The sequence below is a fragment of the Sus scrofa genome, unplaced genomic scaffold (genome assembly GCF_000003025.6).
Source record: "Sus scrofa isolate TJ Tabasco breed Duroc unplaced genomic scaffold, Sscrofa11.1 Contig36, whole genome shotgun sequence".
Classification (NCBI taxonomy): Eukaryota; Metazoa; Chordata; class Mammalia; order Artiodactyla; family Suidae; genus Sus; species Sus scrofa.
In genome coordinates this window covers 17,855-43,070 of record NW_018085186.1, presented here as the reverse complement: position 1 = coordinate 43,070, position 25,216 = coordinate 17,855, and the positions used below count along the sequence as shown (strand labels likewise).

Genomic DNA, 25,216 nt, shown 5'->3' with positions numbered 1-25,216 from the left:
TCAGTGGCTTAAGGATCTGGCGTGGCTGTGAGCTGTGGTATAGGTCACAGACACAGCTTGGACTCCCCAAGCTTCTGTGGCTGTGGTGTAGGTCGGCAGCTGTAGCTCCCATTCGACCCCTAGCTTGGGAACTTCCATATGCCGCACCTGTGGCCCTAAAAAAGAAAAGAAAATATTTCTCTGGAAAGAGCTGAACTGATTATAAATATTCACCTACTTAAAAAAATAATTATTTTCCATCACCCAAAAACCTAGCTCCAGATTTTATAGGAATTATAACTATCAATAGGAAGTGAGGTTTTAATACCTGAGAAACATTTTTAAGCTTCTCCATTCCTTTCTTTCTTTTCGTTTTTTAAATTATAGTTGATTTACAATGTTGTGTCCACTCCTTTCTTCTTGCCTGACACTTAGGTTCCTATTTCACTATTTGTCACTCAGTTATGATGACAGAATAATGAGCCACATACAAACCTGAGCTTCCTGTCACCCCACCTCACAGTCTGTCAGGACCAGACCCTGAGTTCCCTCCCTGCTCAGGCTTCAGGATTGGGCACTTCTGTGGTGTGAACAGCTCAGGGGTGCTGGGTCCCCTCCCCTCCTGGGTATCCAGACTCAGGGGACAATGACAACAAGGATCATCAGCTGAGCCCCTACTCTGTGCCAAACACGGTGTGAAGCCCCTGCCCCACTGGAGATTTGGAGGCTCCCACAGGACCATTTATTTTGAAGCTTAAAGACTGAGACAAAGTCCCATCATTTCATGAATGAGACCTGGGTCCCTGAGACCTTTCCCCACCTGCCCACCTGGCTGTCTAGGGGGCAGGTTAGAGAGCTCATGTCTATCTCCTGCCTCCCAACCAGCATGTGCTTCATTCAGACTCAGCTTCTCCCCAAAACCCCCAACGTCTGTGCCCATCCCCCTCCTGGGGACTCTCACCCATGACCTAACCTGACAGGCCCTGATTACTAATGACCCCAGCATGGGACACAATCATATAGGCAAGGCCAGGACAACAGAATAGGGTGCTCTGTACTACAATGCAAGGTGCACAGAAGTCTGAGGACATGCTATTAACTTCTTGAAAAAAGAACAAAATAACTCATTTAAAAATGCTGCAGAGTTCTGTACACAAGCAATCTGGTAATGGGTCATACAAAGTATGTGTTAGCATTCACACAGAGTGGCCTTTACAGTGGAAATTTAATGGCACTTTCCATCAGAGCTGCAAGTGCATCATGAGGAGAAACACCAAGCAGGAGGGAGGTCCAGCATGTTAAGGCAGGAGGGACTGTCAGGTCAGGGGAGGCACCTCGTGTGAGTTTGCAGGTGCAGAAGGTGCAGGGCTGTGGTTGTATGCATCTGGGAACACACAACTGTTCATTGGTGGGGACGAAAGGCACCACATCAGAAGCAGGTGAACACGATGCAGGTGGCCCAAGAGAGTTACAGGCATGAAAGACAGGATGAGTCTACAGAGTCTGGACACGTGCACTGTGGTCCCCACTTCCTCCAGCAGCCAGGCTGCAGGCCCTGCTCCGGATGGAGGACTCTCTGGTGGAAGCACCACCTCCCTGAGTCCCTCCAGCTCTGGGGTGGGAGCAGCTTCCTGCCATTGCTAATCTCTAGGTTGCCTCATCCGCCATCATTTTGTCCTTTTTGCTTTTTTTTCCCTCTAATTCCCTGCATGGAATCTCCTCTCTCTCTAGCAGTGTGTGTTCTCCTGACTAACCCACACTGATTAAGGAGGATGTGCACAGAGGACCATGGGACCTGGGGGCGGGGGAATGGGGGTGGGAGGGAGGGGCGCAGGTGGAGGGTTTCGGTTGTCAATAAAGGGGCCACACCGGGTGGGCAACAGTGACAACTCCTTGAGAACCGACCCTGCTGATTTTTCTGTTTGCCTGAATGTCACAAACAAACCAAGTGTTGGAAAATCACCAGTTCTACCTGCCAGCTTGCTACAGAGGGCAACCTACACCTGGGAATCCCTGGTTCTGACCATGCCTCCTGCTGCCTCCTCCCTGCCCCTGGCTGCCACCAAAGTAGCCACACCACCCAGCAGCTTAGGAGGCGGCCCCCTCCCTCCCCCACAGCAAAGATCCAAATCACCGTCTTCCTTGCTCGCTTGCTCGTTGTGTGGTAATAAGACGCTGTGAGATACTGAGTGAAATGAGCCAGAAAGACAAAGACAAATACCATATGATATCACTTATAACTGGAATCTAATATCCAGCACAAATGAATATCTCCTCAGAAAAGAAAATCATGGACTTGGAGAAAAGACTTGTGGCTGCCTGATGGGAGGGGGAGGGAGTGGGTGGGATCGGGAGCTTGGGCTTATCAGACACAATTAGAATAGATTTACAAGGAGATCCTGCTGAATAGCATTGAGAACTTTGTCTAGATACTCATGTTGCAACAGAAGAAAGGGTGGGGGAAAAAATGTAATTGTAATGTATACATGTAAGGATAACCTGACCCCCTTGCTGTACAGTGGGAAAATAAATTAAAAAAAAAAAAAAAAGATGCTCTGAGAGCATCAAGGCAGAAAACTATGTGCCTCTCGTCTACAACAAATAATTATCTAGTTATGTTAACCCACTTTACACTGCAGCATTGTCTTTCCAATCCTGTAAATTCTAATGTTATAAACACATGTACTTTAAGTTTAAAAAGTGCTAATATTTTGAAAGCTCTCTTGAAAATCAGACAGAGAGCAACATGTCAAATGTCTCAGACTGATTTTACAATTATTCTCCATAGTTGCAAAACTTATTCATGATTTTGGGAATTTTTATAACATACTTTCAGTAAATAAACAAGCCACAGTTTACGCCATGTGTAAATTTTAAAATTCTCCAATAAACCTGTGTCATCAGTTGTCCACCTTGGAATGGAGGACTTGTTACCTTGTCCCAAAAAGCAGTGAAATCGTGCATGTGTACTATCGCTTCACCATCTGATGGCAGCTGAGGGTCGTGCTGTGATGTCTCCTCAAGCAACAGGAAGTTCTACAGAAAAAGGAAAGACAGATTGTTTAAAATACAGGAACAAAGCGCAAACAAAAATAATTATTTTCCTAGAATTTGCAATAAAAATCGTTACACAGCCTATGTTATCATTTTGTCAACTGTACTTAACATGTTGGTTCACGTCAACACATACTAAATAATATATAGAATAACATATACCATTATTACTGTATATAATATATACAACCATATAATAAGTACATCTAGTATACTTAGAGTATATATGTGTGTGTGTGTGCACGTGTGAACAAAATAAAGAGTTCCTGGCCACAAGGAAAGCTGTAATTTGGTCAGTACGTAAACTGGTTCCTCCTTTAAGGAGAAAATATGGCTCCAAACTCAAACACATTTAGAACCTGAACATGTTCATCGTTTGATTTTTGTGTTACTAACAACACACAAGGGAGTTGGTAGGAAATGATTCCATAAATATTCACTGAATCCCACCATGTGTCAAGCACATGACATGCTAGGAACACAGAGAGGAAGGCCAGCCATTCCCAGGCCTTCGGGAATCAGGTGTCACAGGACTAGCTGGGAGCATAAGACCTCCAGCAGAGACTCAGAAGGAAAATCCTGGTTCTGCCATTTGGGGTCATGACCTTTACCCAGGCACTTAAGTACACTCTGCTCTGCTCCTCAAGGTGTTAAATCCACATCACTGCTTGTCATTAACTATCACTTAAGTCACTGTTCTCAAAATGAAATGCTCTTGTTATGTTTCTCTCTCTCAACAAACGCTTTACAAGCATCTTCTCACAATCACTGGTCTCTTCTCCTTGGTCAGTGCCCTCTCTCCTCTACAGCAGGAATGGCCCATCTTCTACTTCTTGCTATTTTCACAACACTTAGCAGCTACTCAAGACAATGTAGCAGCTACTCAAGACAATGTAGCTGAATAAAATCAAGCCTTGGGAACCACTGCACAGCTAACATAATCACATGCCTGAAAACTCCCTCTTGCCCTGCAAATACGAGGTGCAATTCAACCGAACATCTGCAGTGGTAGAGAAATTGAATAAACAACTGAGACTACTCCCCCCCCCAACACCAAAAAACTGTGAACTGAAGGTGAGCAGAGGCTGCTGGCTCTCCTCCAAATCTGCCTTTGATCTGTGGAAACATACCAGGATTTTTGCTGGCATGTGGCAGCCTAGAGGGAGAACCTCACCCTCTAGCCTCTCAAGCAGACAGATGCAGCCATGAAACTAATTCCAGGTCAGGGGAAAATGACAATGTCCAGGACTTATATCCACCCCAGGCCTGGGCCTTGGAGGCTGCCAGCTCGGTCAAGGCCCCGTGCAGTGGAGTAACAAGAAAGAGTCTGGGTTCCTAGCACCATGGACGATCACACTAGCCACAGACTCGGTAGGGGTTGAACTGTATCCCCACCAAAAGATACACTGAAGTCCTAACCCCAGTTACCTCAAAAAGTGACTTTATTTGGAAATAGGGTTGTTGCAGATGTAATCAGTTAAGGTGAGATCACACTGGCATAGGGTGGGTCCCGAGTCCAATGTGAATGGTGTCCTCATAAAAAGAGAGACACAGGGAGTTCCCATTGTGGCTCAGCAAGCTATGAACCCAACCAGTATCCATGAGGATGTGGGTTTGATCCCTGGCCTCACTCAGGCTAAGGATCCTTCATTGCCATGAGCTGCGGTGTAGGTTGCAGATGCAGCTTGGATCTGGCATTGCTGTGGCTGTGGTGTAGACCGGCAGCTGCACCTGATTCAACCCCTAGCCTGGGAACCTCCATATGCCACAGGTGGCCTTAAAACACACACACACACACACAAAAAAAAAAAAATACAAGAAAAAGAAGAGAGATTCAGAGACAGACAAACAGGCAGAAAACAGCCACATAATGATGGAGACAGAGGCTGGAGTGATGGCAGTTACAAGCCAAGGAACACCAAGTTTGCCCACAACCATCAGAACTACTAGGAGAGGCACAGAAGATTCCCCCTCATAGGATTCAGAAGGACCGTGACCCTGTTGACACCTTGATTTCAGATGTCTAGCTTCCAAGACGATCAACAATAAATTTCTGTAGGTTTTTTTGGTTTTTTTTTTTGGTTGTTATTTTTTTTTATTACTCAAATGAATTTTCTGTGGTTTTTAAGCCATGTGGTTTGTGGGACTTTGTTATGGTTGCCCCAGGAAACCTGCACAGAGACTTACAAGGACTCTTGCATGAGAGAAAAACAAACCACCTGTGTAAGCGTTATAGGTTTCAAATCCCCTTCAAGGAGATTTAAACCAAAAGCCTCTGGCCATGTCTCAGTGTGATGCCCCTTCCCCCACCTGGACCAGCCTGGGTTGCTCACTCCCTGCTCACCCGCTCCTCACCTGGCCACCATATAACCTCTTCCCCAAGCAAATAAGGTGTCCTGCCCAAGGACCAATCAGATCAAAACGCCCCCTACACGGAGATTAAAACAACACTCAGCCCTTACACATGGTGCAGGGCAGTAGGGACAGGAAATTACTGGGCCTGGGCAAGAGAACAGGAGTCTCCCAACAAGTCCATGATACACGGATAAAAGGAAAGAGCCAGCTGCAGCCAGGGCCAGTCCCTACCCCAGGGCAGCCCTCTCTCTCTGAGGGCGTAAATAAAACATCCTGTACACTGCTACCTGACTCCTGATTGCTTGGTTGCAGCCTCCATCCCTGTGCAGCAAGACCACTGGGTCTCTCCTGGTGCTGCTGCAGCACCTCCAGCCTGAACAACCTCCTGTCAGATGGCCTGCCTCCATTCTTATGCAACAAAGCCCACTGGCTCTATCCAGCGATTCTCAGCCTGCACCTTAGGCAAGGACAAGGGAGATAGAGCAAAGCAGATTAACATGGTAATTCTAGGACCCAGAGGCAAACTGAATCCCAATCAACACAGGGAGCAACTGAAACAAGAATGTGTGGGTGTGTGAGAAAGAAAACAACACATAAATAGTGATCTACTACACTAAACAAAATAACATCCTTCAGGTCTTTGACACCCTGGTCTATCATGCCACCAAGCTACAAATTTGATTTCAACCTTTCACTTCAAAAGAACAGGTAATAGCTGAACATGAAAACCTGCTTCTGTGCAGGAAAAAGACACTATGCCTGCGTTTCTCTCAAAGACCAGCTGGTGGGAGACATGTTCCTTCCTCCTCTATCCAGGCTTCCTGAGAACCTCAACCCCCTGCAAGGCTACTCCTACCCGCCCCATCCCATGTCCAGCAGGAAGCAGGATGGACAGACAGCAGTCTGAGGACCCCTCTGGAGGCTGACAACCACCGCAGCCTGAGTTCTCTGCACAGAGCCTCCTTCACCATCAGTCAGGTACCAGATCTCGCCTGCTCTGCCACAGCTCACATCTCTCCCATTTCTCCTTTCCTCTTGAACCAACATAATTTCAGAATCTCACGTTAATTGTTTCAAATACTGATACAAATTCTTTTGCTGGTTCCTTCCCCAGCCCTCACCACCAAACCTACCCCAACATCCCCCTCTCCTGATCTCTTTACAACACCTCTGAGAATGTCCACCAGGCTCAACACCCCCCAGGGACACATCAGCACCTAAGTCCACAGTTCCCAAGTGGCCCCTGCCTAGATGCCCTGAGTACTGATCCCACCCATCCTTCCTGCCCATCTCAAATGCTAATCCTCCTGGGAACTAGCTTGGGATGTCTGCAGCTGGCACTGCCCTCCCTACTTCCAAACCCACAGGGGTGTGGAGTCCCACAGAGGGGAGAGACTACATCATTCACGCACTTACAGACACAGTCCCAACTCCAGCGAACACTGAGCCTTACACAGAGTCATTGTGCTTTATCGGCTAAAGGAAGGAACAGAATGTGTGGCTGGTTCCAATCAGTCCAACCATTGACAGCTTTACATAGTTGGAGCTATCACAGCTAAAAGCAAAGGGTTATATGTGAATGTAATACATCCTGTCTAGACAAAACCAAATTCCAGTTTCAGTTTAGGCCTGTTAGCAAGACAAAAAATTCAATGCTCAGCATGTGTATAGAACAGAAATTCCCCCACTTTACAAAAAAAAAAGCAAAGAAAGAGTATGTTCTAAGTAAGGAATTAAGTCTGTTGAGTACTTGTACACAAAAAAGAGGTCTGAGTGGGGAAAGAAGTCACAACCCTCCAGGGGTTAGATGAGACCCCATCCAACATATGACTGGCTTGTAAAGGTGCCAGAAATGCTGGCTGCATTTTCCCCAGTACTCAGGCTAATGAAAACGCTGAAAGTAAACTGCCATTACCCTCTTAAAGTGCAGACCCAGAACAGGTCATGCGGGAAAGTGCCAACATCAGAACTACAGCCAAAAACATTTCTGAGTGGCTGGTAGGGGAAAACCTGAGCAGCTCTGTGACCAGGAGAACATCAGAGACACATTTTGTGGGATGTAAAAGTCACTGATAAAAAAGTGGGGTTGGGGAGTTCCCATCGTGGCGCAGTGGTTAATGAATCCGACTAGGAACCATGAGGTTGCGGGTTCGATCCCTGCCCTTGCTCAGTGGGTTAACGATCTGGCATTGCCGTGAGCTGTGGTGTAGGTTGCAGACGCGGCTCGGATCCCGAGTTGCTGTGGCTCTGGCGTAGGCCGGTGGCTACCGCTCCGATTCAACCTCTAGCCTGGGAACCTCCATATGCCGCGGGAGCAGCCCAAGAAATAGCAACAACAACAACAACAACAACAACAAAGTGGGGGTGGCAGTCACTGAAGACTTTCACTGCTTTGAAGTTAAGATAGGTTTTCCTTTCAATAGATTTTAGTCCTAACAAGATCCTTTCATATTTGCTAAAGCCCATTCTGGCTTTGCGTGCTTCTTTCTACAACTAGGACAATGTTTCCAAAATGTGGATTATTTGCAGGTGCACAGGGGCACTTGCCGAAGACACAGGTACCCTGGGCCTCAGCCAAGACCTAATGAATCAGAAAATCCAAGGTGTGGTCATTTAGTTTTGATAAGCACTCTAGGTGATTCTGATGAACAAGGGAAATAAAGGTTTTAAGGGTTGTAGAAACTACATGGGCTGAAAAGGGTCTATGATCTAAAAGAAAAAAAAAATTTCAATGATTACTTCAAGTCACCACGAAGCAGTCTGCTGTACTATACCTAACCTGGTCCCCACTCTTCTTCTCAGCCATCTGTCCCATCTTTAGCAAAAATAACCGCAGGACAGATCTCAAAATTTCTAGACCCCCTTCCACCAGAAATTTTATGTACATAAGGGAAAACATAAGGTTTTTGCTTAAATCAAAAAATGCTTTCTTCATCAGGACATAAGCAGCTTGACAAAGTCAGCCTCAGGAACATTTAAAAGTTTTCAGCAGGTCATAACTTTACTGTACACATCTGCATGGGAAGGAATTTCAAGCCTTAGACAGTTCAGCGGCATTTAGAGGGAAAATAAATCAAAAACTCCTACTCAGATAATTGAGCACAACATCCTGAAAATCTTCTGAATGGACCCCTTTCAGCTTACACTCCTTGGTGCATCACATAATCCATCAGAGAGTCAGTTATCACTTTTTCCAATAAAACCATGTTTAACGGTTAGGCATCTGCCCGATCACAGTCACGACAGAGCTGGATGGTTTGCTCAGAGGCACATCCCTGAGCACCTGCTCTCTGTGAGAAGTGTGAAGATGAACAAGGCCCTGTATCTGCCCTTTAGATAAGTCCAGATTCAGGGAGGGAAAGAAATCCATAAACACGTACCTTAGTGAGTTCAGAGTCACATTCAGGGGCTCAAAGGAAGAGATGGGGACTCAACAGGGTTTGAGGATTAATTTTACATCAACTTGGCTAAACCGCAGCCCCACACTCACTATCACACACATCACGGTGAAAGCATTTTTCAGATGATATTGACATTTACATCCGTGGACTTGGAGTAAAGCAGATGATCCTCCACAGCGTGGCTGGGCCTCGTCCAATGAGTCAGAGGCCTTAAGAGCAAAAAGACTGACCAGCTCCAAGGAGGAGAGAATTCTGTCTCAAGATCACCTCCAGACTAGGTGCATTTTAGCTAAAGCATCATGGTTTAATCTTCTTTTACTTCACGAAGGCCAGCAAGACAGACAGACTAATGTTGTTAACCAAGCAAGACTGAGAGTTTCTAATTATCTGCAAGGCCCAGGAATCGAGCCCAGGAGCCAGGCCAACAGAGTGTGCATGAACACAGGCTGTGCAGGGCCAGCTTCTCTCTGTAAAGGCAGGTCCACCAAACCCAGTCAGGCTGGTCTGAGATTCACAGACGGACACACACAACAAGGGGACAATTCAGATCTATTCCCACTCTGGATAAGGTCCAGTCTCCAGGGACCCCCACCCCTTCCAGGGCCCAAAGTTCCAGAAATGCCTGACTCCACTCTGCCCCCTCCTCTGCATTTCTCTGGCTGCTGGTACAGGCTGAGCCGCCCTGGGCCTCTGTGGGATCCCAGCTGTCTCCTATAACTGTTGTTTTAGTCAATCCAGTATTTATTTGATCTCCAACATGGGCCAGACATTGTACAAAAGAACTGCCAGATAGAGTCTGCAGTAAGGGGGCTTAGAACACTCCTGGGAAGTCACATCACCCATGTGACATGTGCTGGGCAGTGTAGCACTGGCTGTGCACAGAGATGGAAGCCCTAGATCAGCAGGAACACCAATGCTGGGAGGGGTCATGGGGCTGCGGGAGGGCTCAGCAGCATTTGCTTAAATCTAGGACAGAAGAGAGGGCAGCCCAGGGGGCCAGACTGAGAGAGAAAAGACCCCAAAGTGGGGTTAAACATGGAAGGTCACAGAAACAACCCTCCAAGCCCCCCAACCAGAGTGGAGGGCCATGTACTGGGAAACAGAGCAGCCAGTGGAGCCTAGAGTTTAAAATTTTGAATCTGCAGGAAACAGGGAAACTTTGAAGGTCTGTCTTCAGGGTAAGAATAGACGATGAAAACCACACTTAAGGAGACAATCCTCATGCCAGAAGCTATGAAGAATGCAATGTAACCATGGTTAGGAAACCAGGCTTTGGGCAGAATCCTAGTTCTGTCATTTACAGGCTATGTGAGGACAGGTGAGCTGTTTCACCTGTTACGGGAACCTGTTTCCCGATCTGTGAAATGGGACACTAATGCTTATCTCATTCACCTGCTGTCAGGATTTAATGAGATAATCAGTAAAGGCTTCAAGAGCTCCCGGACCACACAGCAAGCCCTGGTGGTAGTGATGGAAAACAGAAGCTGTTGCAATAACAAAACAGCAAACAGCAGCACACTGCATGTGTGAAGCCACCATCTGGACAGATTAGTGTCACTGAGAATGTCACCACAGTCCAAGTGCATTCCCAAGTGTCCTCTTTCAAGATGTGAAGGCCCTGAAAAAGGAATTTTATTGAACAGCATGGAGCATCCCTTAACGGTGCTGCTAGAAACCCCCGTCAGAGAGAATGATGAATTCAGGGGACCAAAATTGACTTCGTCTGACTGATCTGTTTTATGAGTAGTAGTTTTTTAATAGTATAGAAAAAAAAATCTCACCTTATATAACAAGACCCCAAAATAATATATAATCAATATAATCACACCCAGAGCTATATGATGTCACTAAAGATCTATTATTAGCCCATCCATCACTGTGAAGAAGTAGGAACCAAGCAAACTAGATTTATGATAAAGCCCAGAACTCAAGCTCATGTCCAGGCAGCTCCCAGAGACCATTTAGCTTCATTTTAGATCTAATCATCTGCACACAAATACTAGAGCACCTGCAGTGAGCCAGGCCCTTGTCTTGATGATGTAAATTATTTGTCCCCGGTATTTAAGGACAGTTAGGAAAAGGAGACAGTGGGGATGGTGGGAATCACACCTGTAAAGGAAGAGGCAGCTGGAGAGGCTCAAGCAGAAAGGGAAAAGAGGACAGGGACGAGGAGGCAGATCCAAAAGGCGAGCTCAGCCCTCCACAAGCAAGGCATCCACAGAGCCAAGAACCCGCTGTAGACACAAAACTAACGGAGGCTGAGCCCTTCCTCCTGCCCAGGAGCAGGGACCACTCAGCAAGCGCCTTCCCTCCTGGCCCAGAGAGAGTCCTGCTCCCCCAGGACTGCGCCCTGTCGCTACCCAGTCATTCACGTCAGCACAGACAATGGATCTGTTTGCTGCTCCTGCTCTGAACATTTTAATCACCTGCCGTCATCACTGCTCACCAGAGTCCTGTGCCACTGCTACTGTTCCTCCTGCCCAGAAATGAGCAGGGACCTTATAGGACCTGTAACAACTCCACCTAAGACAACAGGGGAGGACACAGGACATTGTGGAACCACGACCAGCTCTGGCACTGAGAGAGTTAAATCTCACCTAACTAGACCAGTGACCCAAATAAAAGAAGCAATTTTATGTACAATCTACCTACAACTTAAAAAAACCTGTCACCAAACCTTGACTCTTCGGATGCTGACGACCGCCTCGGACACCTTCTCGACGGCCATGGGGAAGTGGAGGGTGCCCGTCAACTGCAGAGCCTCGAACAGTGTCACCACCACAAACACTTGGCTGGCTGTGATCACATTGTCAAGGAGCACAATGGTGATGAAGGTGACAAAAACCATGATTTTGCTCAGAGCAAAAAATGATGCCAAATTCAGTCCTCTAAGGTAGGAACTTCTCAGAATTTTGGAAACTTCCTTCCTGGAAAAGAGAGGAGGAAACAGGTCTTAAAGAAGTATCAACAGTCAAGTCATGAATTCCAGAGCCTTGCGGGGGTGGGGGGGCTTTTGAGGGGGTGGACATGGATTAAGAGAAACCACCCCCACAGCATGGAGACACTACACAGTGCACACCCGGGGGTCTGCCCAACACAAGGACCACACACCTCATCACCCCATCTTGCTTCCAAATAAAGGAAGGCTTAAGCTCACACTTTTAAACATTCTGGGTCAATGAGACCAAGTTTGAACATTCATTCAACAAGCACTGGGAACCACAAGTCCTGTGCTGGCTCCTCACTGCTGACGAAGACACAGCCCAGCCCCTCCAGGAGCTTGTGAACTCGTGGGGGAAGAGAAGCAGCAACCCCAAGCCTGGGAGACACCGAGACACTAGACAGAGGCAGCCAGCACAGCCCCACAGACCACAGAGCAGAGCCTGGATCCCAGAACTGTGGAGTCAGGGCGAGTCGCACATGCGTGGAACCTGAGAAGACAAGCTGGTGTCGATCAGGCCTGGCAGAGGCCAGAGAAGAAGGAAGATGAGAGTGTGTTCCAGGCAGAGGTAGGGGCACCCATAAAAGTGCAAGGTGAGAGGTGACAGGGTGCTGCGTAGAGGTATAAGCCCCCTGTACTGGAGCATAAGCACTTACATGAAAGGTGGGGAAATTCTACAAACGTAAAGCAGACACTTACATGAAAGGTGGGGAAATTCTACAAACGTAAAGCAAAGCAACAAGAACAGTACTTCATGGCTCCAGAATGAAGAATACTGACTGGCAAAATTTGGGCTGAAACAGGTATATCCAGCATCTATAATCTCCCCCATCTGTGGTACATTAACTTAAATGACAGTTTTAGTTTAATCATCATCATCTTGCAGTTCTTATTGTGCCTCGGTGGTAACAACCCCCACTAATATCCATGAGGATATGGGTTCGATCCCTGGTCCCACTCAATGGGTTAAGGATCCGGCACTGCCAAAAACTACAGGGTGGTTTCAGATGCGTCTTGGATCTGGCATTGCTGTGGCACAGGCAGGTAGCTTCAGTTCCAACTCCACCCTGGGCCTGGGAACTTCCATTTGCCCTGGGTGCAGCCCTAAATAAACAAACAAACAAACAAACAAACATCAATCTCAAACACTAACATCTTAGAACCATTGCTCATTTGGGATTTGCAGTACTAAGAAATATTTGGAATTTCATTTCTGCATAAGTGAGAAGCAGATTTTTCCTTTAAGGAGAACGTACAAGGAAGAGGAGGTTAAAATAACGTCTCCACTATTCTATTAACCACACGGCCACATGTGGAGGGGGGAGGGGGTAGATAGTATTTAAATTCACCTTAATGTGAAAACTTGATAAGATTTCTAAACTCATTCAGTAAAAATGGGGGGGGAGTACAAAAATATGGGTGACATGCAGTAAAACTTACCTTCTCAATCTGGCAATAAGATCCGCAAGTGACTTTTCCCAAGTGTACATTTTTACTGTTCTGATGCCAGTTATAACTTCACTCACGGTCCTGATCCTGTCATCTGTGTAAGCTGCGGTCTCACTCCTAAGGGGAGAGACGTGAGGGGTGAGCCTTAGTGACCACAGCCCAACTTTCTGTAGCAGCAGCAGGGGGCACAGGGAGGGACCAGGAATCACGTGATTCCCTGCAGCCCTTTTGTACTAATGACACAGGCAGGTCCTACTCAAAGTACAAATGAGAAAGACTTCAATGAGCCAACCCTCCAGCCTAATTCAACAAGCACCTTGGAGAACTTGCAGGATCAGCTACGGAAGACCTGAAATGAGTCGGATACAAACTGTCTCCACAAGGAGGTCACAGTTGGGCAGGAAAGACAGAAAGGAATCTAACAGGAAGACAGGCTGTGCTGTCATAACAGAGGAGTGAAGAGTGGGGAGCAGAAAAGATGGGGCTGTTATTTCTAAAGGGAAAGGAGAGCAAGAATATCCTCAGAGACCCTTTAGCACTGGAACAGGCCCTCAAAGGATAAGGAACATCTCTCCACTGAAGAGATGGGAAAGGAAATCCCAAGAAGAGAAGAATAACACACAGAAATGTACCAAAACCACCACCACAACTCAATGTTCATCACCTGACACCCTGGACAATGACCCGCCTCGAGGACCCACTTCAGGACTAACTCATCACCATCAGCTCTTTCTTCATCATCAGACACTTTTCTATCCCATATGCTGCTGGGAATGTGGAGCTTTAACAAAGAGATCATTGAGACTGACCTTGCCCTTGAATGCTGCAAATTTAATGGAGACACTGAATTAAAGTAAGACATGGGGGTTCCAGCTGTGGCTCAGTTGGTTACGAACCCACCTAGTATCTATGAGGATGCGGGTTCAACCCCTGGCCTTGCTCAGTAGGTTAAGGATCTGGTGTTGCCATGAGCTGTGGTGTACATCACAGATGCAGCTCCAATTTCACCCCTAGCCTGGGAACTTCCATATGCCACAGGTGTGACCCTAAAAGAAAAAATAAGAACTAAACTTCCCACTGTGGTGTAGCAGGATCAGCAGCATCTTGGGAGTGCTGGGACACAGGACTGATCCCTGGCCCAGCACAGTGTATTATCACCTTGCCACAGCTGCAGCTTAGGTCTGATCCTTGGCCCAGGAATTCAATAGCAGGGTGGCCAAAGAAGAAAAAAAAAGTAAAACAAACAACAACAATTAACTCACAAACATGCATACACGAAAATGATTCTAATACAAGCAAACAAAAATATATGCAACTAGAAATGGGCCAGTAAGATTATTACTATTTTTAGCAATGTTTAAATAACTCTGACATGAGTAAATTCTGCTGTAGGACACTCTACCTATTCAGGTGGGATGCTGGGAGGAGTCATGAATGCCTTCGCTTTTCCCATTTCAAGTTCAGCCTTCAGCTTAAGACTGGAGCCTCCCTCCCCTGGCTAAGCCTAAAGAGGATACAACACACTCAAAGAGAGTAGAGAAGGCATTTATCCTGTTTTTAAACAAACGCATTGAGCAAACTTTGAATGTTACCAACTACATGTCACCTATTTTTTAACCCAGTGTTTCTCTTAACGGAGTGATGAAAACAACTTCCCGATGCAGGTTTGCAAAAGCAGGAGAAGAATTAGAACCGCCATCCCTGCAAAACATGATATTCCTACTTCCATCCAGAGCAGGGCGGTCACCACGACAGCCTGCAGAGGCCCCACCCACAGAAAGTGCAGGAACATCGTCACCTTAAAAGAAGAAGACAAGGACCTCTTAGGACTATATCAAAACACAACCCGTAAGACACAGTAGAGAAAATACCTGCTCTGAAGGGACAGACAGGAACCTAAATAGAAATGATCACAGTGGGTTTTCCACCTGCTAAAGCAGAGATCCAAGTCTCCGCCCCTGATGAAGCTGCTCCAGGTCAGCCCAGAGCCCACAACAGGGAGACCCAGAGCAGCAGCACTGGAAGCAAGATGCTGATTTTGTCTAAAGACCACAGATGAGCTCAGGGCTTCCCCAAACTCTCTCTGCCCCAAAACTCAGCCCCCATCCCTCCCTGACACACCCACAAAATCTATATTATGGTATCCACCACACTCTCTAATACTTGTATATTTACCTCTCTGACATGCTGGGGCTTCCCCAGGGAAGAAATGAAATCTTACTCACCCCTGAGACTTAATAGGGGCCTTATGTCATGTTTGATGAATGAATAATTGAAAGAGAAGTGGTCTAGTGCAATACAGATCTGCCCAGCAGCTACCACGCCCTGGATAATGTGATCTTTTCATAAGGTAAGTGTAAGAAAGAGTGTGGGGACAGTCGACAGCAGGCTGCATCTGGCTGGGACCCACCCCCATCTGGCATGATTTCCCGAAGGCTCCCTGGGCAGCAGGCACTGAACAGGGCACAGGGGGAGGAACAATCCTTGCCCCCAGCCCACACCACCTGGACGAGGAGCAGACAGTCCTGCAGCAACAGCAGCACAACGTGTCAGGAAGGGCCCTCCAGGGGGACCCTCAGGGACAGTAACCAGGCTGGGTAGGACCACGGCTGCCTGTTTATTACTAGGAAAACAAAGCTCTCACCTCCAGGACAACACACAGTGTTACATCTAAGCTGCACACAGAAGAAATCAGTGGTGGATAAAAAGATCCCTTGTCTTAGGTCCCCTAAAGAATCCTGGCCAACACCCAACACTGGTGCCTGGTGTCCAATAAGCTAAACCCATTAGAAGGACAGGAAATGGAAACCATCCCTCAGGTACAGCTCACCTGGTCAAACCTGTTCACGTCATTGGACAGCAGATTGACTATCTGGCCGGTGCTGGTCTCCCTCGTGGCCGAGTTGCTCAGGCAAAGTGCCTGAAATGAGAGAAGGGAACAGAGAACTGGATTCCTATGGTGACACCAAGTCACTCTGAGGTCACAGCAAAAGGGAGCGTGTTTTCATGGGCTCTTGAGTCGTGTCAAGAGGAGCAGGATGACCCCGGACAGCAGGGCTTGGGCTTTTTTTTGGCTGTGCCCACAGCATGGGGAAGTGCTTGGGTCAGGGATCAAAGCCAAGCTGCTGCAGGACACCACCAGATTCTTAACCCTCTGTGCCACAAGGGAACTCCCATCCACAGCCTCTTTAATGTGGTGGCAGCCACACCCTCAGCGACAGTAAAGGGAGGAATAGGAGGTAGAAGCAACCCCCCCACCCTGATTGTGGATGACTTTGGACACGCCCACATATAAAGGATACAGGTTTAGACTTAGGAGTCAACTAAAGTAAATCTGAGACACGGTTAAGTCAAGGATAATCTAGGAGGTGGAATTAACATCCACTCACTCCTGTACACAAGAGAGAAACTGGAGCTCCAGTTGTGGTGCAACAGGATCAGCAGTGTCTCTACAGCACCAGGATGTGAGTGTGATTCCCTGCCTGGCACAGTGGGTTAAAGGATCTGGCAATGCCACAGCTGCCACATACATCACAAATGTGGTTCAGATCTGATCCCTGGGCCTGGGAACCCCATATGCCTTGGGGCAGCCAAAAGACCTTAAAAATTCAAAAATAAAAGAGATAACTAAGAAGGAACTACTGTAAACCACAGGGAAATCTACTCAATACTCTGTAATAACCTGTATAGAAAAAGAATCTGAAAAAGAATGGAGACATATATAACTGATTCACTTTGCTGAGCACCTGGAACTAACACAACATTGTAAGTCAACTACGCTCAAAATTTTTTAAAAAAACAAACACAAACACTACTTCTGTTGGGGGGAACCTGTGTTCTTAATGCCAGTCTGTTGGCTTTACAGAAAACACAGCCTGTGCAGCACAATCTACTTACTTGGTTAAAAGTTCTAACAAAGGAGTTCCCGTCGTGGCGCAGTGGTTAACGAATCCGACTAGGAACCATGAGGTTGCGGGTTCGATCCCTGCCCTTGCTCAGTGGGTTAAGGATCCGGCGTTGCCATGAGCTGCGGTGTAGGTTGCAGACGCGGCTTGGATCCCGCATTGCTGTGGCTCTGGCGTAGGCCAGTGGCTACAGCTCCGATTGGACCCCTAGCCTGGGAACCTCCATATGCCGCGGGAGCAGCCCAAGAAATAGCAAAAAAAAGACAAAAAATTAAAAAATTTTTAAAAAATTAAGAAAAGTTCTAACAAAGCGCCCTAGAGATCTGAGGACCCTGAACAGACACCATGAGCTGTTTCAACAGATGCCAACTGGAGCCACTGATCCAAACAAAATGTCAAGTTCATGAACACCTTATTTAGTCTGAAGGTAACAGAAAAATCAACAATCAGGTAGGAATGTGCAATGATGTAGTTGTAATGGAAGAGAATACAGAAATTCTGCCAAAAAACTGAACATAAAGTCAGCGGATAATCCAGCAATTCCACTTCTGGGGATGTACTCAAAAGGACTGAAAGCACAAACTTGAACATATTTTTTGTACACCCGTGTTCACAGCAGCCTCGTTCACAACAGACAAAACGTGGAAACAACTCAAATGTCCTCTGACCACATGAACGGATACTCAGAATGCTGTATATACCGATCATGGAATATTATTCAGCCTTAACAAGGAATTAAATTCTGATACCTGCTAAAACACGAATGAACCTTGAAGACATGCAGCTTACATAACATAAGCCAGACACAAAATGACAAACATTGTTTGATTCCACCTATATGAGGCACCAAGAGCAGCCAAATTCACAAGGAGAAGCAGCAGAATGGTGATGGCTCTGGGGGAGGGGACTGGGGGGTGAGTGTTTAATGGGCTCAGAGATTCAGTCTGGGAAGAAGAAAATGTTCTGGAGATGCACACGGTGACGGCTGGACCACAGCATGAATGCACCTAATGTCACTGAACAGCGCACTTAAGGAGTTGAGACAGTAAATGTCATGCTGTGTATATTTTAGCACAATAAAAAAAAAATCAATGATCAAAAACCAAAAGTAATTTTACCAAAGCTGTGGAACAGTAAATAAATGACAAGTCATTTTTATATATGATACAGCCCTCAGAGTCATTTCAAATTCAGCTGAAGAGAGCACTAAAATGCTGAATGGGCCACTGTGGGAAGCTGGCAGATGTGCAGCCTTAGAGATTACCTTTAAAAGGGTCCAAGCCAGAGTTGCTGTTGTGGCTCAGAGGGTCAAGAACCCAACATAGTATCCATGAGTATGTGGGTTTGATCCCTGGCCTTGCTCACTGGGTTAAGGATCCAGCATTGCCACAAGCTGCTGTATAGGTCATGGAATCGGCACAGATCTGGCGTCACTGTGGCTGTGGCCAGGCCCCAGGCTCACACAGCCCTGAGATGGATGAGACTCTGCTCCAGGAGAGAAGAGGAGGAGGCAGCTTGCATTTGGCTGACAAGCATATTCCCAAGAAACAAAAGCTCCAGAAAAGTAGCAACTACAAGAAAGTGACATTTTCCATTTAAATTGTTTGGTTTTAGCTTTCAGTAAGGATTTCACTTATTAATAAAAATTCCATGTATTTAAGGTGTGCAGTGTGATGTTTGATATAAATATACAATGGGAAAAGATTACTGTAATAAAACCACCTAACACACCCATCAGCACAGGCTGTCATCCTCTTTTATGTGAGAGGAGAGCACTTACTATCTACTTTCTCAGCAAATTTCAGGCATACAGTACAGTTAAATAAGAATTTTTTTTTGAATAAAGATGAAAGCCCAGGGTAAAGACGTATCCAGCATCAAGTTTACAAAGAGTGTTTCAATTACTGACATGGTGTATCTGTGTCAATTCCTTTGTAAAGACATCTAAAATCCTAACTCCTTTTATACTAGTTAAGATCAGGGTACACTATGGAATGTTACAGCATTTCTCATTACAAAATCACTGAACACATCAGATCAGGTATTACTAAAAGTGTTGCAATGCATACTTGAGAAAAAAGGAATACTGTATTAAGAAAATAACTTGACCATGCACAAAAATAAACTCAAAATGGCTTAAAAACTTAAACCTAAGATACGACACCATCAAACACCTAGAAGAGAACATAGGCAAAACATTCTCCGATATCAACCTTATAAATGTTTTCTCAGGTCAGTCTCCCAGTGCAACAGAAATAAAAGCAAAAGTAAACCAATGGGACCTAATCAAACTGACAAGCTTTTGCACAGCAAGGAAACCATAAAGCAAACAAAAAGACAACTTACACAATGGGAGAAAATAGTTTCGAATGATGCAACTGACAAGGGCTTAATCTTGAAAATATACAAGCAACTTTTACAACTCAACAGCAAAAAAGCCAACAACCCAAGTGAAATATGGGCAAAAGACCTGAATAGACATTTCTCCAAAGAAGATATGCAGATGGCCAACAAGCATATGAAAAAATGCTCAACATCCCTGACTATTAAACTAATGCAAATCAAAACTAATAAGGTACCACCACCTCACACCAGTCAGAATGGCCATCATTAATAAGACCACAAATAACAAATGCTGGAGAGGGTGTGGAGAAAAGGGAACCCTCATGCACTGTTGGTGGGAATGCAAGTTCGTACAACCACTGTGGAAAACAGTATGGAGGTACGTTAGAAAACTATATGACCCAGAAACCCCACTCTTAGGCATATATCTGGACAAAACGTTCCTTGAAAAAGACACATGCACCCACATGTTCATTGCAGCATTATTCACAATAGCCAAGACATGGAAAAACCATGTTCATCGCAGATGAGTGGATTAAGAAGTGGTGTATATACACAACAAAATACTACTCAGCCATAAAAAAGAACAAAATAATGCCATTTGCAGCAACATGGATGGAACCAGACACTCTTATACTGGGTGAAATAAGTCAGAAAGAGAAAGACAAGTACCATAGGATACCACTTATATCTGGAATCTAATATCCAGCACAAATGAACCTCTCCACAGAAAAGAAAATCATGGTCATGGAGAACAGACCTGTGGTTGCCAAGGGGGGAGGGAGTGGGATGGACTGAAATCTGGGGGCTCATAGATGCAAACTATGGCCTTTGGATTGGATAAGCAATGAGATCCTATTGTGTAGCGCTGGGAACTATATCTAGTCACTGATGATGAAGCATGATAATGTGAGAAAAAAGAATGTAAACATGTATATGTGACTGGGTCACCTTGCTGAGAGTAGAAAATCAATAGAACAGTGTAAACCAGCTATAATGGAAAAAATAAAAACCATTATTAAAAAAAAGAAAATAGCTTGAATGAATACCAACAAATTCTCTCCAAAATTACTAAAAATGATGCAAAATTTCAAGTTTTATCCCAAACAACTCACTATTTTTAATACTACTAAAAGCAATCATAGCTATAGAATATACTGAGGGAGTCTGTATTTGCAACAGATCTCATTTATATTATTCTTTAGTTAATGAAATTATGTTGAACAGGCAGTTACATTAAATGTCATTTAAAGATAGAATCATATCCTTTCCCAAAACATTCTTCTCTACTAGATTTCAGTTTATAGATTCAATCACTGACATTCACTTTTTTTTTTTTTTTGTCTTTTTGCCATTTCTTGGGCCGCTCCTGCGGCATATGGAGGTTTCCAGGCAAGGGGTCAAATCAGAGCTATAGCCACCGGCCTACGCCAGAGCCACAGCAACATGGAATCTGAGCCACGTCTGCAACCTACACCACAGCTCACAGCAACGATGGATCCTTAACCCACTGAGCAAGGCCAGGGATCGAACACGCAACCTTATAGTTCTTAGTCGGATTCATTAACCACTGTGCCACAACAGGAACTCCAACATTCACTTTTAAATACAAGTTTTGTGTAAACAAAGGTTTTAATGAACACCAAAAACAAAATTTCCACAAACACCACTATCAAATTCAGGCATGAAAACACTGAAAATAAATTTGATATTTTTATTTCTTTTTCTTCTTTTTTCTTTTTAAGGCCACACCTACAGCACATAGAGGTCAAATCAGAGCTGCAGCTTCAGCCTACACCATAGCCCCGGAAATACCAGATCGAAGCTGCATCTGCAACCTACGCCGCAGCTTGTGACAACACCAGATACTTACCCCACTGAGCAAGACCAGGGATCAGACCTGCAGCCTCATGGATACTAATCAGGTTCTTATCCCACTGAGCTACTATGGGCACTCCAACGTCATATTTTTAATACTTACTTTTAAATTATATTTTGTTACAAATTCAGTGGGTACCATGCAATGACGTGTGGCTAAAAGCTATCAAAGGCAGCCCTGACCTGATCTCAATACAAAACTTTTCATTATTTGCTGGTTAAATTAGGTTAAACAATAACAAAACTGGCTTGAGGCAAATAGCAAGCTTCTCTAGTAACGGGTAAATGATCCCATTCACAATTTTTCTTTTGGTCTTTTTGTCTCTTTTAGGGCCACACCCAAAGCATATGGAAGTTCCCAGGCTCGGGGTCCAATCGCAGCTGTAGCCACTGGCCTACGCCAGAGGCACAGCAACGCCAGATCCGAGCTGCAACCTACATCATAGCTCACGGCAACACCAGATCCTTAACCCACTGAGCGGGGCCAGGGATTGAACCTGTGTTCTCATGAATGCTAGTCAGGTTCACCGACTGTTGAGCCAAGACAGGAACTCCCAAAACTGTTCATTTACAAAGAACTTGCCCAAAATACCTCTGATGCTTCAGGGGAGGTACACGCTTTGGTAACAAATGACACTTACCTTGCGGTAAATCATGTGGCACACGGCTACCCTCAGCCTCATCCCCACACGCTGAATGTGATAGAAGTACAAGTGGTGCAGAAAGGCCCAGGTGAGCACGCAGACGCTCAGCCCTGCGGCGTAGGCCAAGGCTTCGTGGAAGGCGGCAGAATCACTGGGATCATAGTATTCCAAATAACTAATAATTTTCCCCAAAAGGACAGGCTGAACTATTCTGGTGCCTTCCTGAAAGAAAAAAGTCATATTGAGAAATTCAAGGCATACTGGTTTTCTTAACACAAGCTGTACTTTTATTATTAGTGTGTTAAAAAGACACTTTGACAATATGCTACATTCATAGCTAATCTAGGAAAAAAATATGCAGATCTGCTATCTTCTATGAGACAAGCAGAAAGCAGTTTTAACCTCAAACCAATTGTTTACATTCAAAGACGATGAAGCCTTAGTACACTGTGCTCAGTACACTGGGGATGCTCAATAAATACCATAACCAGTGCTTTAGAACACACTTGACAAAATACCAAGTGAGTCTTGGCCTAAGATGAAGATGGAAAAAGGCGGCAGAAGAAAGGTGAGACATTTGCTTCCATGTGAAGGAGCCCTGCTGACAGCCTGTCCCTGTCCCCTGTGCGCTCAAGGCCCCAGCCCAACAGGAAGTCCAGGTGGCTCATGCACAGGAGACACACTCTTGCCATCGCCTTGTGCTTTAAGAGCCTTTATGAACTGAGACTTTGATACAAACACAGATCCAATCCTTCCCTACTTGAGGTTCACGGGTCAGTAGATCAAGAGAACGGAGCCCAGATTTTCTTGGTGAATCACAAAGAAACCAGGCTTGGGAGGCTCCCAGGCTCTCAGTTCTGGGGGGCTGGGTTGGGGGAAGTATGTCTTTACCTCCTAGAAGCTGGGATGTTCCCCGGAATCAAAAGTTAAACATGCCATAGGCCAAGCTAAAAAATGATGTCTTCCATGGCTCTTCATCCAACATACGCTGCAGGTGCTGGTTTGGGAGAAACACTATCCGTCATCTATCCCCCAAGAAAAAATTAAATCCTAAGCCAATGAGATGAGAGGCATTGGGGCTATGACCTGAGTAAGACTCGGGGAAAGCAATTTTCTGTCCCAATGTGAAAGGCAAAGGAACAGCAACACTTACCCATCCTGTAAAACAGCCACTCCACCCACAGCCTACTTGCTCCCTCTAGTCACCCCGCTTGAGGTCCCTTGTCCCCCATCAAGGACCCAGAGATTATCAGAGAAAGACAAATATATGACATTGCTAATATGCAGAATCTAAAGAAAAGGAAATGAATTTATTTCCAAAACAGAGACTCAGAAACATTGAAAACAAACAACCAATGGTTACCAAAAGGAAAGGAAAGTGGGGAGAAGGGTAAATTACGAGGTTGGGATTAACAGATACAGACGATTATACATATAATAGACAACCAACAAGGACCTACTGTATAGCTCAGTAATGACCTATAAGGGAAAAGAACCTAAAAAATAGTATAGAAATATGTGCGCTGTGACATAAACCTGTAACTATGACAACACTGTAAATCAATTATACTTCAATAGAAATTTGTTAAAAAGGGAAAGATAGAATTCATGGAAAACTGGCCTAGGCATCAGAACATTTTGCTTCAGAAACCAGATCAGCCATGGGATGATGAAGACTCCAAGCCCATCACAAGCCCTCGTGCGCCTCCAGGTCCTTATCCATGGAAATACCTGCCTTCTTTACTTCGAGGGAATCCTGAGAAAACTAAATGACATATATAACGGCTCAGAGTGCTTTGAAACCAGCACAAAAACAAGTGCAAGCTATGATCACTTTACTACACAGAAGTCCTGGGAAGAAAGCTACTCGATTCTTAATGGCACAAGCTTGGAAAACTCATTTGCTGCTGAGAGGTGATCATGGAGAACATGACCTCTTGAGAAACCTCATTCATAAAAGCCAGCTTTTCCAGACAGTAAGTAACCGTTTCACTTCTAAGCATATTCTTAAAATTCCTGATCATTATGGAGCTCCCTTGTGGTGCAGTGTGTTAAGCATTTGTCATTGTCACTGCAGTGGGATCTGCTGGCCTGCGATCTTCCACATGTTGTGGGTGAAGCCAAAAAACAAAACAAAACAAAAAACACTAACCATTCAGAGTGCAATCTTGAAAAAATGAGTCACCTATTTCGTGACTCCTTAAAATGGATTGAGGGGATGGGGGAACAAGTGAAATAGGTGAAGGAGATTAAGAGGTATAAACTCCCAATCATAAAATAAATAAGTCCCATGGCTATAATACACAGCATAGGAAATAGAGTCAATAATATTGGAATAACTTTGGTGACAGGAGGTAACTACAATAATCAGTCAAAATTCTCTAATGTATAAAAATATTGAATCACTATGTTTGTACATCTGAAATGCAAGTCAATTGTAATTCAATTTTTAAAAAATTTTGATTCCACAATTAAAACTTACATAAAGCTTTAAAAAAAGATAAGGAAAATGGATTGGAAAGCACTGCCCCCATTATGACTCAGTCACTGTGGACACCACTCACATCTAGTGGCTAATGCTATGTGCTCAGGAACCAGCAGGTGTACACAGCAGCTCTGCCCTGCAGGGCCCCTGTCCCCTTTGCTCAGTGCTCCCTCACCCCTCCCTTGCTGTGTGGGCCTCAGGGGCTGCTCGGGGCCCACAGTGTCTCTGCCACCAGCAGCCACTCCTCAGCCTGCTGGGCAGAGGGGAGTGAGGGACACTTGGAAGAAAGGGTTGGGGAATAAACGCAAAGCCCAGGGCAGCTCTTGGGGAACCAGCCCTGAATCGAGGCACAAAGCTCCCTGTGGACTCAGAGGGTCTGCTTCCCTCCTGCCCATCAGCTGAGATCCAGAGGGAAGATTTCCACAAACACATGCCTTGGACACCTGGACCAGAGACAATCAGCAAGCGTGGCCTTGGACAAAGGCCAAGTGGCCAGACAAGCCCAGGCCATTTCTAAGGGTTACAGGAATAGGACGCAACCCCAGCCACTCCCCCCCTCTCAGGGGAAGGGACTGGGGGAACCCACACTGGCTCTGTGAGGTCTCTCCACTTCCACACCAGCAGCTTCAGAGAGAAGGCCCCAGATGATGTGGGGAGGTGACCTGTGTGTCTCTGGCCCATGAAGCAGCTGAAGGCTCCTCCTCGCCACCCTGAGGGTCCTGGGCAGGCAGAGACCTGTCCTCCCCACCTACAGTCCCCGTGGAGATGCACACAGGGGCCGG

General features: G+C 45.6%; 1 protein-coding gene across 1 annotated transcript in view; it reads right to left on the bottom strand.

The window, feature by feature from the left end:
* Positions 1-25,216, bottom strand: part of LOC110258720 (multidrug resistance-associated protein 4-like) — a 69,729-nt gene that overhangs the window by 33,603 nt on the left and 10,910 nt on the right. The window contains exons 4-9 of the mRNA XM_021081991.1: positions 21,947-22,171; positions 16,010-16,099; positions 14,821-14,977; positions 13,171-13,303; positions 11,467-11,716; positions 2,914-3,015 (exon numbers count right to left, since the gene is read on the bottom strand). Of these exons, the coding sequence (XP_020937650.1) occupies positions 2,914-3,015; positions 11,467-11,716; positions 13,171-13,303; positions 14,821-14,977; positions 16,010-16,099; positions 21,947-22,171 (957 nt within the window). The remainder of the gene's footprint in view (positions 1-2,913; positions 3,016-11,466; positions 11,717-13,170; positions 13,304-14,820; positions 14,978-16,009; positions 16,100-21,946; positions 22,172-25,216) is intronic.